This window comes from Lissotriton vulgaris, chromosome 5 (genome assembly GCF_964263255.1).
Source record: "Lissotriton vulgaris chromosome 5, aLisVul1.2, whole genome shotgun sequence".
NCBI classification, from domain to species: domain Eukaryota; kingdom Metazoa; phylum Chordata; class Amphibia; order Caudata; family Salamandridae; genus Lissotriton; species Lissotriton vulgaris.
The window spans coordinates 297,688,704-297,707,718 of NC_141693.1; the positions used below are offsets into that span (position 1 = coordinate 297,688,704).

The 19,015-nt window shown below is 51.8% G+C and overlaps 1 protein-coding gene across 1 annotated transcript in view; it reads right to left on the minus strand.

The window, feature by feature from the left end:
• The window catches only part of SSU72 (SSU72 homolog, RNA polymerase II CTD phosphatase), a 255,189-nt gene that overhangs the window by 149,373 nt on the left and 86,801 nt on the right, over positions 1-19,015 (minus strand). Inside the window, exon 2 of the mRNA XM_086921477.1 lies at positions 15,680-15,823. Within this exon, the coding sequence (XP_086777603.1) occupies positions 15,680-15,823 (144 nt within the window). The remainder of the gene's footprint in view (positions 1-15,679; positions 15,824-19,015) is intronic.

Here is a 19,015-nt window from a genome sequence, read left to right on the forward strand (position 1 = left end):
CAGTGCTCTGAACACCTCGCCCAGCCTCACCTGTAGCAGGAGAAGCCCCCCCCCTACCGATCCCTGTCCCTATTGGTAGGAAGAAAGGCGGGAAACCCACAATAGCCAGGAGGTATGCCGCCCTCTGCTTACCTCATCTCTCTGTTGGGGAAAGCGAGGTAAAGCACAGAATTCACTTTCCACCATCTTGAAGATGGGGGAAAACATCCAATAGGATTCAGGGAATTGCCCCTTACCACTGAAGGCTAAAATGTAGGGGTTGTAACCACCCCAAGGTAAAAGGCCCATTGGCCTGGGCCTTCTACTCCCTTAATAGGTCCCTAAATGTAGCAATTAGGGGGGGCCTTACTGCATCAGAACACAATATTTTCCACTGCCCAAGAACTGAGGAGGAGAAACTGCTGCCGGAGCAAGAACTGAAGATCCTAAGAGGAATTTTGACACCAAACCCCCTGCCTGCCATTCTGGAACTAGATAATCCCCCACACAAAATCTGCCACTCTTGCAGATGTGTGGTCTCTACAAACCCCACAGTGCTGCCAGCCATCGTAAATCACCAAAGATCTCCCTCGTTACAGAGGTACTGTCCTGTTGCAGCTGAAGGGCAAACTCCATAAAGTCTCGTACCGCATTTTTGCTGAGTCCGCTGAGGGCAGAGCTTTGGTACCTCCACTCAGGAGGGTCAGATTGACCACCACCCCAAAGTTTGTGGATCATGACCCTTCCTAGCCCACCCAGTACCAGTACCTAGGGGACTGGGCCACTGCACCCAAAACCAGGTGAAATGAGTCCTAGCGGGCTGCAACTTGCCCGCACCCATCAAGGGACGTCCAGCCTACGAACTACTTTCTAAGTGGCGCAGAAGACCAGTAAACCGGACTAGCAATGTGCCAGCCCTGACCGGGAGGCGCACTTTTGTGCAAGGTACCAAGCTGTCCTGTTTCTGCTGCTCCCTGCCCATGATCATCAAAAAAACCTCCCACATGCTGATGTCCATTGTTTTTCCCTGGACATCCGTGCCCGTAGACACCGAGCCCCAAAGGGAAATTGGCGTGACCAGTGTGCTGATTCCTAGACTTGAGATCTTATTAATAGGTAGTGTGTAATTCACAGAACGGGGGGGATGGGACAGCAGGTGAGGAATCTGCAGCTAGAGAAAGTTCTCTACCAGAAAGAACGTTACAGAAGGCAAGTAAATTGTTCTTCTGATAGAGACTTCTAGCTGCCGATTCCTCACCTTTTGAATAGATATCAAAGCATTTGAAGGACGATCTGTGAATGGAATCAACCCAGAAAGTCCAGCAGGACTGAGCAGTCACCAAGCAGCAGCTTGACAGATGTTTTAGACAGGGATTTCACATGCAAACGCAGGGGTAGCAGCTTTGGCCCTGGTAGAATGAGCATGCAATACTTACGACAGCTGCTTTTTAGCCAAAGAGTGACAGATCTTAAAGAAGACCACAATCCACTGCGAGCTACTTCTCTTCTGCACAGGCTTCCTTTTTTCCTGTCCAGCGAACGCCATAATGCGCGGACATACCCAGTTGTCTTTGGTAGATCAATATAGAAGCTCCATACTACCTTACAGAAGTGAGGAGCATAAAACGACAGCAAGGTGATGTTTTGATCGACACAGGGTCACAACCTAAGTTAAGATCGATATCAGTTCTGCAAATCCAGTTTGCCTGAAAAGAAAGTGGTGTATGGCGGGTTAACAAAGCTTCAAGTTCACTCGTGCTGTGCCGATGTTATGGTGGCAAGGAAAACGGTCTTGAGGAAAAGCAGCCACAAGGAGCATATGCTAAGTTTCTCAAAGGGAGGGCACATCAGAAATGTGAGGACCAAGCCCAGGTCCCACTGTGGCATGACAGAGGAAGGAAACAAGAATTGCATACCAACTGTGGACAAGAACCCTGCCCTGCTGCTGCAAAAGCAGATTCTCCTAGAGTGGCAGTCTGATCAGAGGACAGATGCTCAGGCCCAGGAGTTTTGAAACCATACTCTGTGCCCAATCTGGAGCCCCTAGGAAGAATTGGGCCAGTCGGTCCTCTTGAGAAGTCTGAGCAGGATTGGTATAGGCAGAAAGGCATAAAGCAGTCCGGAATTCTACTGGAGGCGGAACGTGTCTCCCAGCAAGAGACGTCCTGGGAACGCCAACATCCACAAGTGTTAATAATGCATGGTTTCAGCAGTGTCGAACAGCCAAGGTTCCCCCCATTCCCAGCAGAGACCTTGCACCATCTCCAGGTGTACCAGCCACCTGCGATGATCTGCTAGGCACTGCCAACTGGGCTAACCAGCCCTAGCATTAAACGATCCTGCTAAGTGATTCATCAGCAAGAAAATTCCATAGCAGTCCAGTAATTTCCAGAGGCTTTATGCATCCTGGCACAGGCCCATGACCTCACCCGGTTTGTTGCAGTATCACACAGCAGTGGTGTGGTCTGTGAGCACCTGATCCAGCCTCTCTTGGATGGCTTGAAGGAAGGCATTCAGCGCCAAGCAGATGACCCTCAGATCTAGAGGGCTAATATGGAGTCAAGACTAGGCCAGAGGCCTCTGATCACCACCACTCCCAGGTGACGGCTCCAACCCAGAGGTGATGCAATGGTCATCGCTGACCCAATCAAGTAACCACGACTGCAAATTATTTTGTTAACTTCGAGATCCTGACATGGTTGGAGCGGTCCCCTTGATGTTGGCCTCTTGAGAAGTCACGTCCCACTGCATAGCAGGCATATGCCACATGGCGTGCTCGACCAGCAGGATGAAGGAGGCCATCAATTCCTGCAGACCCAAGAGTCAATCTCACCAAAACCCAGGACAGAGACCGAAAGAGCGGGATCATAACTCACCAAATTTGCCATTTCTGCTTCAATGCACTCTTTGTTTAGATGTTGCCAACAGCTTTTGGGCTGCAATAATTATCCAAACGTACAAAATAATTTGCCTTTGGTTAGAGTCTGCGACGTTACATATAATAAAGGAAACTTGGACTGGAATAAGTTCTGAAAAATATACAATTACAATCTTAAAGGAAAGCACATATTGCAAAATATGGAATGCGACATGGTGGGTTTATAACTTATCGGTAGTCTCTACATTTCTCTGGAGCATGCATGAGAACATAATTGCATGTTTCTCCTTTTAGGGAACTGCAAAGCCTCCTGGAGAGGAACAACACTTAAGTTCTTAGGTCTATCACATGAATTCAAAGCACAGGAAAAACTCAGGAAGTTGCCACATCGTTGTCTGCTCCCCACACAGATAATCCGTAACAAGAGAGGCCTAACTCTTTAAGGCCTACTTTTAAGCTCTGAAAAACTGTCAAGGTTGATTGCACTTATGGACATAATGATAGCAGATTTTAATCAGATGTGTAAATGACAACACTTCTCTGAATGCAATTGTTCATCCAGCTGAACATGGAAAGTATCACTATTTTTCATGCACCTCCCCACAGAAGATTACCCATGTTCTTTCATGTGAGGGTGCTAAGGCCTCGACAGATTGTAAACGGAGATGTATTTCTTAAAGTGAGTGTGCATGAAATTACAGCACAGCTCACTGGAAGGCTGTGTCTAAGACATGTCACTGTGCAGCAACATGAAAACAAGAAAGCAGTTACTTTCCCCGACCGAACAGTCCTAGAGAAGAATCCAGACTGTTTCAGATAAAAGAAAATGAACCTCAGTCATCAGCCAAGACAAACGAAGAAAACCTCAGTCTTCACTCAAAGAAAGGCTTAACAGTACTGGCGGCTCAATTCTGAAGTACATTCTGGACTGGATGGTCACTTGCAGATTAGCATCCCAACGTCAATGCTGAATTGATCATGTCTTCAAGTTTTTTCCCCAGCAAATCTCGCTCTGAGGATTTTAATTCTTACAGTGGCACAAGACTAGAGTTCGCAATGCTTGGACCATGATATTTTGCACCAAGCTTTACACTTCAAAATTAAACACAAGGGGGGCGTGGCCAAGATGGCGGGCTGAGAGGTCGCACTTGCCGAGAGCTCCCGGACCCCTGAATCCCTGCACCGCTTGTAACCGCTGATTCCCCCCCGGATCACGCGGCGACTGAGCCTGGTGCCCACGGTGGAGGTGTGGGGCGACTGCTGAGCCCGGTTTGCGCCGTCGGGGGTGAGATCCTGACCGTTGAAGCTCGGGTCGGGGCCCGCTGAATGGCCCGTGTGCGAGCTGGAAGCCGCGAGTCTCCCGACCCTCGGAGCATGACGGAGCGCCCAGCCGCCTGTGTGAGAAGCCCGCAGCGGTGCATCAGCAGCGGCTTCGCGAACGGCTCGGAGTTGTCCGACGGCGGTTGTACGGAACGGAGCAGAGCGGAGGTGAAGAGCGGAGGCGGAGTCGACATCGCCTCACTACGCCAGCCCGTGGATTGAAGAGGCCCGCTGGGAGAGGCCGCTCCGGCCGGTTGTCTGAGCGGAGCAGAGGAACGGGGCTCCCGTGGCAGATCTCCCCCTGAGGCTACGGGCCCCGGCGACCATCGCACCGTGACTTTGCCCACTGGCCGGATTTTTGGGTCCCGAATCAGAGACGGAGAGGGGTTCTCCATATTGGGCGTTGGCCCCTCGACATCACAGAGCGGCCATTTTGTGGTCTCCGGCCGGGCAGCTCGGCCTTCCTGGTGCTCTTTATGTGGCACTGCCCCCGGCTGGCATATAGCTGCTTTCTTTGCCCTCAACGTCCTCTACTCCGCTGCAATGTCGAACGCTAGAGGACAGCGACGGGGCGACCGAACCTTGCCGGACATGCTGGGACGAGGCGCCCTACGCAGCGGTGGAACCCAACCCGCCACGACCTCCCCAACCCCGACCAGGGGTGCAGATGGCGGAGAACCCCCGGTGACGAGATCATTTCTCGAATCGCTCTTTAGCTCCCTTCGGGAGGACTTTCAAACGCTCAAGCGTGAGGTGGCCGGGGAGGTCCGCGAAGTAAGGAGAGAGATGGACTCCCTGGGGGAACGTGTGAACACAGTGGAGGAAGCGGGTCACTCCAGGGATGAAGAGATCACCCATCTGCAGCAGGAGGTCCTGCGACTGCGGGAGCAACAGATTGAGCTACAGGCCCACGCCGAGGACCTTGAAAATCGGTCCAGGCGGAACAACATACGGGTCCGCGGTGTGCCGTCCGGTGAGGAGGGTGAAGACGTGACTGCTTATTTGGTGGCCCTCTTTCGTGCGATCCTGGGAGAGTCGGAGGACTTTCGGATCCGCATAGACCGAGCACATCGGGTGGGCCGCCCCCGCAGAGCTACGGCGCCCGCCCCGGACATTCTGGCCTTCCTCCCGGACTTTCCCTTGAAGGAGCGAATCCTCAGAGAAGCACGAGGGCAGCAATCTTTCCGATTCCGGGACCACCCTGTGACCCTGTTTCAGGACTTATCTACAGGCACGCTGCAGAAGAGGAAATCATTCAAGATCGCCACTGACTTCCTCCGGGAGCAAGGGACACAGTATTCTTGGGGGCACCCCTTCCGTCTGATATTTCGATGGAACGGTGTTTTGCATCAGCTTCGGTCCCTCCAGTATGTCTGCGCGGTGCTGGGCCTCACAGCATCGGATGCAGATATCCCGGCTCCGCGACGGAGGCGAAGCACTCGTGACGGATGGCAGCAAGCTGGAGGGGGGACCTCTCCTCCGTCGGAGCGTCCGGGCTCGCCCGTGATCAGGGCGGACATGGCGGCCGCCATCCAGGAGGCCTCCAGAGTGGCGGCGAACGGCGAAGTGGCCCTGACGGCCTGAACTCACTCCGGGGGGAGTCTACTTTAGCTTATTCCTCTTGCAGGTGCGGGGATCCGGGGGGTGGGCTGGGAGGAATGGCGAGTGCTGGAGGAGGTGGCTGGACGTCCACTAGACTGATTTACCACGGCCCTGCCTGTTACGGGCCGGACTGGGACAATGTCTTTTTTGAAAAGTTTGAGTAGCAGGGGATGGGGTTGGGACAGGCGGGCAGATGTTTTGATTCTGGGGCCTAGAGGGGGGGCCAGTTGCGGGGGGTGGTGTAGATTTGGTTGTGTGGGGACAAGGGGGGGTTTTCTAGTTGTGGGGTGTTGGGGTTCGGGGACTGTACTGTGCCAGTGGACGGTTCAAAGTTGCTCTGTTTTGAGGCCTCGAGTGGTGCCTTCTGTGTTTGCCTGCGGGGCTTTGCCTCTTGACATGTGCTCCATTGATCCCCCTCCTTGATGGCTCTTAAGGTGCTTACTCTCAATGTGAAAGGGCTGAATAATCCGGTTAAGAGGCGGGCAGTGTTATCCTTGTTAGAAAACTCACAAGCGGATATCTGTCTGTTGCAGGAGACCCATTTGCTGGCTAAGGACTGCTCGAGGATGCGTACCCCTAGGTTCCCCACGCAGCTGTTCTCCTCTAGCGCCTCCAAGAAGGCAGGGGTGGCGATCTTGTTTTCTAGGGGGTTCAGGGGAGAGGTCGTGTGCAAGGTAGCAGAACAGAAAGGGAGACTTCTAGTGTACAGGATCAAGATGGGAGGTTTAGCACTGACTGTTGGCACCATCTACTGCCCCAATGATCACCAGGACCAATTCTTACACAGGGCTTTGGAGGACGTAGCATCCACCTCTGATAGGCACATAGTGTTGGGGGGTGATTGAACCTGGTTCGACGCGGCGATGGACAGGTCTGTGCAGCGGCGCCACCAGTTGGGTGAGCTTTCGGGCTCGATTCGAACTCGACTTGAGGAGCTGGATCTGCATGACATGTGGCGCCACCTCCACCCCACCACCCGCGCATACTCTTACTTCTCACATGCCCATAGATCTTATGCGCGATTAGATCATCTCCTTGTGTCGGGCCCAATGCTCCCTTTGGCTTCGAGTGTGGACATGGGGGTCCTCTCTCTTTCTGACCACGCCCCGGTAGAGGGCGCTTTCACTCTGCCCCCGGTGGTTCGGCCGAGAGGGGTCTGGCGGCTCCGGGACACGCTTTTGCACAGGCGGTCGGTGGTGGACCAGATCCGGGCGGCCATTTTGGATTTTCAGACCATAAATGATACTGGGGATACTTCTCGCGCGACACAGTGGGCAGCCCTGAAGGCGGTGCTCCGAGGCGAATTTATAGCGATTTCCTCGGCCGAGAATAGGGACCGACAGCTCAAGAGAGATGAGCTCACCCAGCAGGTGAGGGAGCTGGAGCAGGTTCATCACAGGACAGGGGCCCCCAGGGTGTGGAGGCAGCTGAAGGCGGCACGGAAACTCCTGGCGGCCCTTGACACGGACCGGGCGGAGTATGCAATGCTTCGCCTGAAACACAAATATTATACAGGGGGCGATCGGTGTGGGCGGCTCCTGGCTAATAAACTTAGGGTGCAACACCAGCAGCACCGTGTGAAGGAACTGGTGGACCCGACCGGTGGTAGGGTCACGGCTGATGAGCAAATAGCAGACTTCTTTCGCAGCTTTTATGCTGACCTCTACACCGGGGAGGCCCCCTCGGCCCGGGCTGAGATGGCCTATCTGGACTCGGTCCCGCTCCCGTCGTTGTCTCAGGAGCAGGCTCAGTATCTGGAGCGTGACATCCGTATCGAGGAGGTGATCACGGCGATATCCCGGCTCAAATTGGGCAAGGCCCCGGATGGCTTTATCCCGCTGTTCTATAAAACCTTCTGTCAGGAACTGGCGCCTCTACTGACCCGCCTTTTTAACTCCTTCGCAGAACCCGGAGCCATCCCCTCCGAATTTCTCCAGGCCACGGTTTCCGTGATTCCGAAGCTGGGTAAGGACAGGACCGCCTGTGGGTCCTACCGTCCCATTTCGCTACTGAACACAGATTTGAAAGTGTTCACCAGTATATTAGCTGCACGCCTGGCGTTGCACCTCCCGGGCATGGTTGACTCGGACCAAGCGGGCTTCGTGCCCGGTAGGCAAACAGTAGATAACACAAAGAGGGTGACGCACATCCTCGAGAAGGCTTCCAGGATCCCTGGGGAGAGGATGCTCCTGTCCATAGACGCGGAGAAGGCTTTCGACAGGGTGCACTGGCCCTACCTAGAGAAGGTCCTGAGCAAATTCGGGATTGGGGAGAAGTTCCGTCATCTGATCTTCAATTGTTACCGGTTCCCCTCTGCGGTAGTCCGGGTGAACGGCGGCAGCTCTCGACCCTTCCCCATTGAGCGGGGTACGAGACAGGGGTGCCCTCTCTACCCTCTGCTCTTTGCCCTGTACATGGAGCCCTTTGCACAGAGGGTTAGGCAGAACCCCGACATTGTCGGTGTCAAGATGGGTGAATTCCATCATGCGATCAGCCTGTACGCGGATGATGTCATTCTGACGCTGGATGACCCGCGGAGATCGCTGCCGGCCTGTGTAGAGGAACTGAACTTATTCGCCGACGTGGCGGGCTTCAAGGTGAACCTGGGAAGTCGGCCGCCCTTGACATTTCGCTTACTAACGCCACTAGAGCGGAACTACAGAGGCTTTACCCTCTGAGCTGGTCCAGGGACCGGATCCCGTACTTGGGGATCCTATTGGCGCCCTCCCTCCCGGAGATGGTCACGGCCAATTACGCGGCGCTGGGCGCGAAAATCAGGGAGGAATTGTGCCGGTGGGATAAGGGCACGCTGTCGTTACTGGGTAGGGTGGCCGCGGTGAAGATGACTCTCCTGCCTCAGGTGATTTACCTCTTCAGAGAGTTGCCACTCCAGCCCCCCGCGGGGTGGCTTGCGGAGACACAGGCTGCCATTGCGCGGTTCGTGTGGCAGGACCGCAGGCCGAGGATCAAGAGAAGCATCGCTATGCTGTCACCGGAATCCGGGGGGCTGGGGATACCGGACTTGCGGAAATATTTCCAGGCCGCTCAGCTCCGCTATCTAGTGGAATGGAGCCGGTGGGAGTCTGATAAGCACTGGCTGTTCCAGGACCAGGCGGTGGCGGGTAGGACGCTGCAGGAAGTACCATTCTTGAAGCGAGCCCATCGACCCCCCAATATCTATGCGTCTCTGGTAACGCGGGTCCCGCTCCGGACGTGGGACTCGGTGGCTGCCAGGTGCGAGCTTACCACCTTCCCCTCTCCCTTTTCGCCGCTCATTGGCAACCCGGACTTCGGCCCCGGGATGGAGCAGGGCGCTTATGAGCGATGGCGGGTGGCCCGCTGCTGCACTCTGTATCACTTGTACTGCCCTGAGGGGGTTGTCCCCTTCCCGGACCTGAGGAGGGATTATGGCCTCCCGGAAACGGAGCGCATGCGATACATGCAGGCGCGCCACTGGGCATTACAACCCCAAGTGCGCGACGCGGCACACCGGGAAATCACGGCGTATGAGCGTTGGTTAATTACTCGCAAGTCGGACGCTAAACTGATCTCAGACCTGTATAAAATGCTGCAGCCCCCCTCCTTTCATATTCACAACCCCGGTCGGGAACGTTGGGAGCGTGAGCTCTGGCGCGTGTTGAGCCATAAAGAATGGGAACACATCTCCTTCCGCGCACGTCACTCGGCCTACCACACGGGTCTTACGGAGACCTTCACTAAAATCTCGACCTACTGGTACCGTACTCCGGAGAAACTGCACGAGATGGACAGGGCAATACCAGGGACGTGCTGGCGCAACTGTGGCACTACTGGTACACTAACACACATACTATGGGAATGTCCCCTGCTGGCTCCTTACTGGGAAGAGGTTTTGGGCGAGGTAGACAAATGCTTTGGGATAGAACTGCCTAGATTCCCGGCCTATGTTCTGCTAGGGTTGCCGAATGGGCTGATGTATCCCCTTAGATCTAAGAGAGGTAGACAGATCGCAATTGCGCTGGGGTCAGCGGTGCAGAATATTCTCATACACTGGCGCACTACCACACTTCCCTCTGTAGTTGGTTGGCTGCACAGATTATGGCATGTCCTTGGAATGGAGAAGATGTCCTTAGTAGCCTTGGGGGATACTGATACCTTTGAGGAACTGTGGGAGCCCTTTCACGGCCTGTTATGTTCCGAGTTTCGGGAGATCACCTGCCCTAGATACCTTAGGTTGTTAAGGCTGACACCGCCACCGGACCCGCCTGCTTGATTGGGTGGGGTCGGTACTGTATAGCGGGGATTTTCGGAGAGTTGCATGTAGCGGAGACTGTAGATATTGGCACAGTACAGGGGGTGGGTTAGGGTTCGGTAGTTGGGGGTTCTGTTTGGTTGGGTAGGTTCTTGGAGCGGGGTTGCTTCTCCTCCCTTCACCCCTCCCTTTTTTCCCTTCCCCTCTTCCCCCCCTTCTTTCTTTTCTTTTTTCTCCCGTTCTCTCTTGGTCCCCCCCCCCCTGATTTTCTTTCCTCCCCCCCATCCCGTCCCTCCCTCCCTTTCTCCCCCCCCCCCCCTCGTTGTTTGTATGTGACCACAGGTGCGAAAGCTATGCTCCCGAGTCGGATGGGGCCTCTTACGAAATTGTAACTGCATTACTGTACTTGCTGTACAATACGCATTGCTGTGCGGTTCCTGTGGTTTACTTGTTCCTTGCCCCTTTGTGTCCTACCCCACCCTGCTTCAATAAAATACTTTAAACCTAAAATTAAACACAAGGCGGCTCAAACTTATTACCAACTTTGCTTCAGAGAACCAACAATATTTGTGGATTGGGAACAAAAATATTGGGGATCAAGATACATGTTTCTCAGAGTATTAACTTTTTTTTATAAAAGGTTTAAAAAAGATAGCTTATACATTTTCTGGATGCATATATTATCCTTTTCATTTAATCAATAATAAAAAGTGCCTTAATACCAGAGTCACTCAAAACATATGCAATTATTGTACTCCAAGAATCAACTTAAACAAAAACCTAAGTATCTACTAGCACCAATATCCCTAATACCGGAGACTCCAATGTCAAATGTACAACGGGAAGGTCAAATCTAAAGTTATCGGAACAGCTGACTGGAACCTATAAAGTGTACCTTTCAAATTTCCAACACGGAAACATGAAGTGCCAACAACGAGATTGGCATATATTCCATATATCTCAAAATTAGAACTAAAGGTTTAACAATAAAATGATATAGGTGGTCCTTGGAGGTCAGAGACCTGGAGGACGTAGAATGGGGGGTGGCCCTGATTCACCTAAGAAAGGTGGCAAAAAAATCCTGTCTGCGACTGATGCAGCTCAAAATCCTCCCTAGAGTATATTCTGACAGGGACCACTTACACAGTATGGGAAGGGCGTCCTCCACATTTGTCTTCGTGTGGAGGAGTGAGGGGCTCAAATATTCACACACTGTAGTTACCCCCGGACATTCAGAACTACCGATCAATTGGTAAGAGAACTCCGTTGGGTGGTGGGCAAGACTATTCCTCTTGATCTCAAGTACATCCTGTTAGGGATTCCAGGGGATGCTGATGTCCCCAGGGAACAACTCCTTTTTTGTGTAACATGGGGCTAGTGGTGGCCAAGCGAGAGTTGTGACAGGACTGGGGGACGCCTGAAGCTCAGACATTGCAGGAATGGAAGAGAAGGGTGGATCTATATATGGAAACAGAGAACGTCCTTTACAAGAGCACAGGCAGGAAATATTTGATCTCATTATTGACTATTCTCTCGACATTTTGTTCATCACTGAAACGTGGACTGATGAATCCTCACAGCCAGACCTGGTCATCGCTGTGCCACCAGGATTCAAGGCCTACTGTCAGGATAGGCCCAAACAAAGAGGGGGTGGGCTGGCCATAATTGCCAGGGACACATACCCTGTTAAAACTACCGTCATTCCTTCCACCGCCTGTGAGGCCATGCAATTTTCTATCAACATTTCTCCCTCATTTAACTTTAAGGGAATGCTAATATATCGGCCCCCGGGATCAAAGACTACTTTTCTGTCCAGCTTAAACTCTATAATGGAATCTGTAGCCACAGAAACTACCTTCACAGTCCTCGGTGACCTGAACTTTCATCTAGACCTAGATCACTTAGCTGATTCCGTTGCTCTCACCTAGGCAATCTAGGGTTAAAACAGCTTGTCATGTCCTCCACACACCAAGCGGGCCACATTCTGGATCCTATTTTTTCCAATTTAGAAGGACTCCAAATCACCAGCATTCTGCCCATGCAGTGGACAGACCACTTTGCAATCTTTGCAAACATTGCTACTTGCATTGATTACAATAACAATTCCCAATCGGTTCCTAAACTACCGTTTAAAGACTGGAAAAACATAAATCTAGAAAATTTCAAGTCTACACTCATACAAACTTGTCCAGATTTCGTTGATGACCCCAATATAGCTCTCCAGCAATTATATGACTGGATTGGTCAGGCATCCCACCAATCAGCCCCTTCCAAGGAACATTCCAGCAACCGAGCTAAACCCTCCGCTCCTTGGTACAATGACAAACTTAGGACACAAAAACAGATAAACCGCAGCAAGGAGAGAACCTGGAGGAAAGATTATGATGCTGTCAGTAAGTCTACCTACAGGGAAGCTGTTGCCCTATATAAAAGTATGATAGCGCAGGCCAAAAGAGAATATTATACGGACCAAATCGAGCAGGCCAGGAATTCTAGTAAACAACTATTCTCTATTACTAAAGCTTTATCAGGCAACTCACCGGACCTCACGCCTCCCCCGTCACAATTTCTCTGTGACGCTCTGGCATCTTTTTTCTACACCAAGGTAGATGACATCTACCAAGCATTTTCTTCCAAATCACTTTCTGCCGCCACATCTTCCGTCACCTTTTCCTCAGCTAATGTTTTTCCGTGCTTTCAATCAGTTACCCAGGAACAAATAAAAAACACACTTCTGACCATTAAATCGGGTTCACCCCTCGACCCTTGTCCCCTATCTGTCCTCAGACCAGCTTTAGAAGTCATCCTGCCGGCTCTCACACATGTCTGTAATCTGATACTGCGGTCAGGCCAATACCCTAATTCACTCAAAAACACGCTACTAAAGCCTCTGTTAAAAAAACCTTCGCTCGATAAAAATGAGCTGAAAAACTATCGACCAATTGCCAGCTTACCGTTCATTGCTAAGACCATCGAAAAGATCATGAACATCCAGATCTCTGAGTTCATCGAGGTTCACCAGCTCCTGGACGATACACAGTTCGGGTTCCGAAAATTTCACGGGACTGAGACCGCCCTGATTAAAGCCGCGGATGACATCAGGGAGTTCAGGGACCAAGGTGGCACTGCCATATTGGTTCTGTTAGACCTTTCAGCGGCTTTTGACACGGTCGACCACAGCATCTTGGTCGACCGTGTCCAAGGATTTGGCATCTGTCACTCTGCCAAAAACTTAATAGCCTCCTTCCTTGCCAATAGAACGCAGGCGGTCATCCTAGGACCCTTTCAATCAGCACAACTCTCCGCCCCCTGTGGTGTCCCTCAAGGCTCATCCCTTAGTCCGACACTTTTTAACATCTATGTGTCGGACCTAGCTAAGACCATCAAAGCTCATGGGATGAGCCTTACCTCGTACGCTGATGACACCCAACTAGTGCTGGCGATCAAGGGTGACGGAGAGCAAGTAGCTGAAAAATTTAAGAAAGGGCTCCTAGATATAGGAGACTGGATGGAAACCAATTGTTTAAAGCTGAACTCAGAGAAAACTGAGGTGCTTGTCTTCGGTCCTTTGTCCCCAGCCTGGTCCACCAGATGGTGGCCAGAGACCTTTGGTACCCCTCCCACACCGACCTCGAAGGTCAGGAATCTGGGGGTTATCTTCGACGATGGACTGAACTTTATGGATCACGCCAATAAGACAGCATCCACAGCGCACCTAAAACTAAAAATGATTCGCAAAATTCGTCCATTTCTACCCGAACCTGCGATTAAGACACTGGTCTCGGCTCTTGTCCTCTCATCCCTGGACTACTGTAATGGTTTATTTCTTAATGCGCAATCTCGAGTCATCACAAAACTTCAAACTATACAGAATGCAGCAGCCCGTCTCATTACCGGCAAAACAAAGTTTGAACCTATTGCCCAAAACATAAAAGACCTTCACTGGCTGACTGTACAAAAAAGGATCCTCTTCAAGGCTCTCTGTATAGTCTTTAAATCAGTTAACAATCAAGGACCACATTTTTTGAGAGACAAACTTCAATTTTACAAACCGACAAGAGCTTTACGCTCTGCCACGCTTAATCAATTGTCTGTTCCACGCACCAAAACAGTGTCCTGGGGAGACCGTCGCTTTCTTGTGGCTGCCCCCAGAATTTGGAACACCTTGCCTCTCAACATCAGACGGAGTGCTACGCTGTTTCAGTTTCGTAAACTCCTGAAAACCTGGCTGTTCTCCCATTAATCATGCTTAACTGTCATCCTGTTCATTCTTTTCTCCTGTCTATTCTTTTTTTCCCACCCTTTCAATAATGGTTTTAGCGCCTTGACGCCTAAGGGTATAAGTAGCGCTTTACAAGTGTCAAAAATAAATAAATAAATAAATAAGAGCAGGGGGTACCCGCGCAAATTTCACAAAGTGGGGAGTGGGGGGGGATAGGGTTGAGACGTTCTGACATACACCTCCCATTGGGAGCTGAGACTTACTGGACATTGAAAATGGTTTCATTATACGTAGGGACGTTTCTGTAACCACTACTGTAATGCCGCCCATCCATGGAAATGTCATAATGCTACCCGATTTATTTGAACGAGTGGGTGTGTGCATGCCTCCTTCACAGTTTAATATTCACTACACGGATAGTTTTGTTTCATACATAATGCAGCAAAAATGTAATATTAAAAACATTTATTGATATAAGGTAATGTATATAAGACTATGTGCGTACGCTACTTTATAAAACAGATTCTGAGCTAGCGGACCACACAATAAAATATCCCGTACATGAATAAGGATGGAAATCTGGTAAAATTTCTTGACAAAGTAAGTAGCATTTAGTCAAAGACTAATGTAAACCAAACCACAAAAAAATTTTTACTCATCTAAAATACTGCTTCTAGTGGGGCCAATCAGATCAAACGCTAATAAAAAGTGCATTATGCTTAATTTGCGTGCAATATATTTAGTTACAGTTGGGACACATCGGTGAACTCCTGCAGCTTCATTAGACAAGCCCAATTTGTACCAAAAGCCTTGGACTGCCAACACCACAATCAATCACAATCAACACAAATATCCTTAAAACTGTTCCTCCAAGACAAATTTCAATAAAAGAATAAAAAAAATAATTATAACATGCTCTTCTTGGTGCACTATGGATATTCACATGCACCCCATTTAGCTGCATCCAGAGACTAGATGGATGTTGGAGTACAAAAAAAAAAATCATAGTTCTTCTGACGAAAATCATCAAGAGGAACCAGTGTGTTTGTGCAGCCAATCTCTGCTCAACCCTTTAGCATTCACTCAGGTGTTAATCGTTTATCTTGTCTGCCTTACCTGTGAGCTTGACTGCGCTAAAAACAAAAAAAACGTATATTCGTGTTCCTCTACTGATGGCATAAAAATGCAAGAGTTTCAAAAGAAAAATCTGTTTTGATGAGAAAATCGGTTTGAAACTGCATGCACTATTATGCACAGCAAATAGTATGAGGAATCAGACCATTAACAGCACCCAACAGCCTTTGCCATTGTAACGCCTGCCTAGTAACCCAAACACAGGAATGCCACAGTCAAGCCAAACCGCTGCACATCTTGAATGCAAGTGTGCATGTACACCTTCCAAAGATGAACCGTATTGTGTTAAATACAGTGTGGTCCTTGCGGATACAGTTCTTTGTCCTTCTTAACGAGATCAGTATACATCTGATCGTATGTAGTTTTGAAATCGTAAACATTAGGCTTGTCCGGTGCTGGTCCTGGTAGTTTCACATGAGTCCCTGTTCCAAACGATCGAACATGGAATCCTCTTTTGCTGAAAGACAAAAAAGGTAGAATTATTTTAAACATTTAAATGTCTACCAAGAAATTCTACAACCTCAATATTTCAGAAGATGCCATAAAAAAGTTTTTTTTAAAAACACAAATGAAACTATGCAGAAATAAAAACAAGCCCCCGTAAGAACCATTTCCAGTGCCGTATTTATTTAGTAAGTAAATGGGGCATTGAATGACTTCAGATGAGGCTTTTGAAACACACAGAACAGCGATTCCAAAATAAATGTCACCAAATCCTTCATGAAGACAAGCAAGGTTTTTAATACGCTTGCAACACTAATCAAGCAAGTCTGAATTTGTACCCGAGACAGACAAAAGCCGAGGTTCACACATTTAAATCTATACAAGTTGAATAAAGATACCTTTAGGAGTATTCCTTGACCGTTGTTAGGCGGTCTCATTAATACACTGCAAGTATTCCCGAATCGCTCATAGCAGTACTAGTAACAGTTTCTATAGCAGTTATAATGAACTTTGTGCATGAACAAATTTATTCCGGCGTGCAGTCAAAAAATGGCAACAACGTTATGTACCAATAGTATTCTAAGACTCATAGCTTGATATATCCATTCTGGGGGCTGAAGCACTTGAGTGCCCCAGTGACCTATTCAAGGAAGGGTTCGAAAGGCGATGTGTGTGTCGGTCATGCATGGTCCCCAATGAGTTAGTTATTGTGTTATAGGACAAAGGGCTTGGCAGTGTGAAAGAGGCGTAAGTGTGAGAGATCGACTTATGTAGGTGCAGACATCACAAAGCTTAAAACAGAAGGTCAAATCTATCAAACCTATTGTTAAAAGTTCCATGGGGCAGCATGGCTTAGCCGGCGATGGAGTGAGACGCGACTCCTGGGAGCTCCGGCGGGCCGCCACTGTTTTGCGCCATTAGGAGCGGAGTTGGAGTGCCACGATACCAACCCTTGAGGGGGCAGTGGCGGCAGTGTCCAGGGTCGCCAGCGGAGAGGCTGTGTCCGGCAGCGTCTTTGGCACCCGAAAAGCGTGGGGCTTGGAGGCCCAGGCGGGCAGGCGGCCATCTTGCACGCCTTTGGCGGAGTTCCTCTCCGGGCAATCCCCCCGGGGCCTCGGCGGTGTGGAGTGCCGGCGGACCAGAGGCGAGGGGGCCCAGCAGCGCAGACGCCCTCCCAGGAATCGGGTGGAGGGGGGTCGCACAGGTGGTGAGCCGCGGCTGGGGCCGGCGGCGCCCCCAGCGACAGTGAAGCGTGGGGCTTGGAGGCCCAAGCGAGCGGGCAGCCATCTAGCACGTCTTCGGCGGAGTCCCTATCCGGGCGATCCCCCGGGGCCTCGGCGGTGTGGAGTGCCGGCGGTTCAGAGCAGAGGAGGTCCAGCGACGCCGACCCCCCCTGGTGTTGGCTGGTGGCGGAGGGGGTGACGGTGAGCTGCGGCAGGTGTGGCTGTGAGCGGGGAGGCCTGCCGGGGACTGCCGCGGGACCCGCCATTTTGACTGAGTGTTGCCGGGCCCCTGGTCCGGGCCTGGTGCAGGCCTTGTGCTGAATGCGGCTGGAGCGCCCACGACGAGCGGATTGGCGAGCCTAGGGGACAGCGGCTAAGGCGGAGGAGGTCTGTCCGGCCTGGTGAGTTCCGAGGGGGGTCGTTCCGAGGGGAGTCGTGCCGGGAGGACTGAGGCGGTGTCCCTCGGTGGAGCTGTGAGTGGACCCCGAGCTGCAGAGCCCTCGGATCTGTGGACAGGTACAGCGCGGCAGGGCAGGGGTCTGGGAGTGTGAGGCATGCAGTTCTCCCAGCCTGTTGAAGATTGAGCTTTGGGAGCGCTGGACTGGAGGGCATGGCCTGGCGGTGGCAGCCCCCTCCATCTTGAGACTACTTCCCCAGCCGTCCTTGGAGCGGGCTTGTAGGCGCGCTTTGGAGGCCTTACATTGGCGCACAGGGGCCCTCCGCGGCAGCAGCCGTTATCTCTGTGCACTTCCCGGGGCCTCCGCGCTCTGTAGCCCTAACGGTGGGGGGGCACAGAGACAGCACCTATTAAGTGGACAGGCACGGAGGCGCTGACACTAATCACACGGGGGCCTGTGACTTTTCACGCCGCTGGCCTAAACTCCCTGCGCTGCGGGGTTGTAGGGGCCCATATTGGGAGCCACGAGGTCGCTCAGCGTGGGGATCTGGAGAGCACTTTGGTGCCTGCATTGGCACGCGGTGTGGTGCATCGGTGGCCTTGAGTCACTGCCTGCGCTGGACTGTGCGATCTTCCCCAGATATACTGCGCTGCAGACCTTGGCCTTCGCGCCCCCCTACCCCCCGAAACATTGCCACACTCGCTGGTGGGGCTGCTGCGGGCCTCGGTGGCTCTCCTCGGGACCCTTGCTGCGCTGGACCTCTGGTTTTGCCGCCTAGCTGACTGGTAGCAGATCCATGATGACGCGCACTAACCGCAGAAAAGACGCCCCTGCTCTATCCTCCAAGGACTTGTCAGTCGCGACACAATGGGGCAAATCAGCCCAGGCAGAGGCGGCTTCTCAGCAAGGAGGAGCCTTACAACCTGCGACTCAAGCATCGCCACCAGTGACAGAAGCATTCATGGCCTCCTTTATGACTGACCTGAAGTCCGAAATTGGGTCTCTACCCTCTGAGGTCCATTCCTGCGTCCAAGAGCTCAGGAGGGACGTCGAGGAACTGGACGACCGCGTAGAGGGGCTGGAGAAGACGGTAGATGCCCTTAAGGAGGATCAGAAACAGCTCTGGCAGCGCCTGGCTGTCCTGGGAGATCTACATATAGAGCTCCAGATGAAGCAGGAGGACCTCGAAAATCGCAGTCGCCGGAACAACCTCCGCATCCGGGGCATTCCTCTTGGAGCGGAAGGGAAGGACACGATGACCTATGTAGCGCAGCTTCTACATACAGTCTGGGGGGGACGAGGACGCCTCTCCACTGGCTTTGGACCGGGCCCACCGTGTTGCCGGGCCCGCAGGGAGGTCGGGCCTCCTTCGGGACATCTTGACCAGGGTCCATTTCTTCACTGAGAAGGAAGCCATCCTCTGGGTGGCGAGAGATAAGCCGGACCTCACCTACGAAGGACATAAAAAACAGATTTTTCAGGATTTGGCCCCCAACACCTTATAACGCCGCCGTGGCTTCCAGCCAGTAACGGAAAAACTGCGCAGCCTTAAAATCCCATATCAGTGGAGCCATCCGTTCGCCC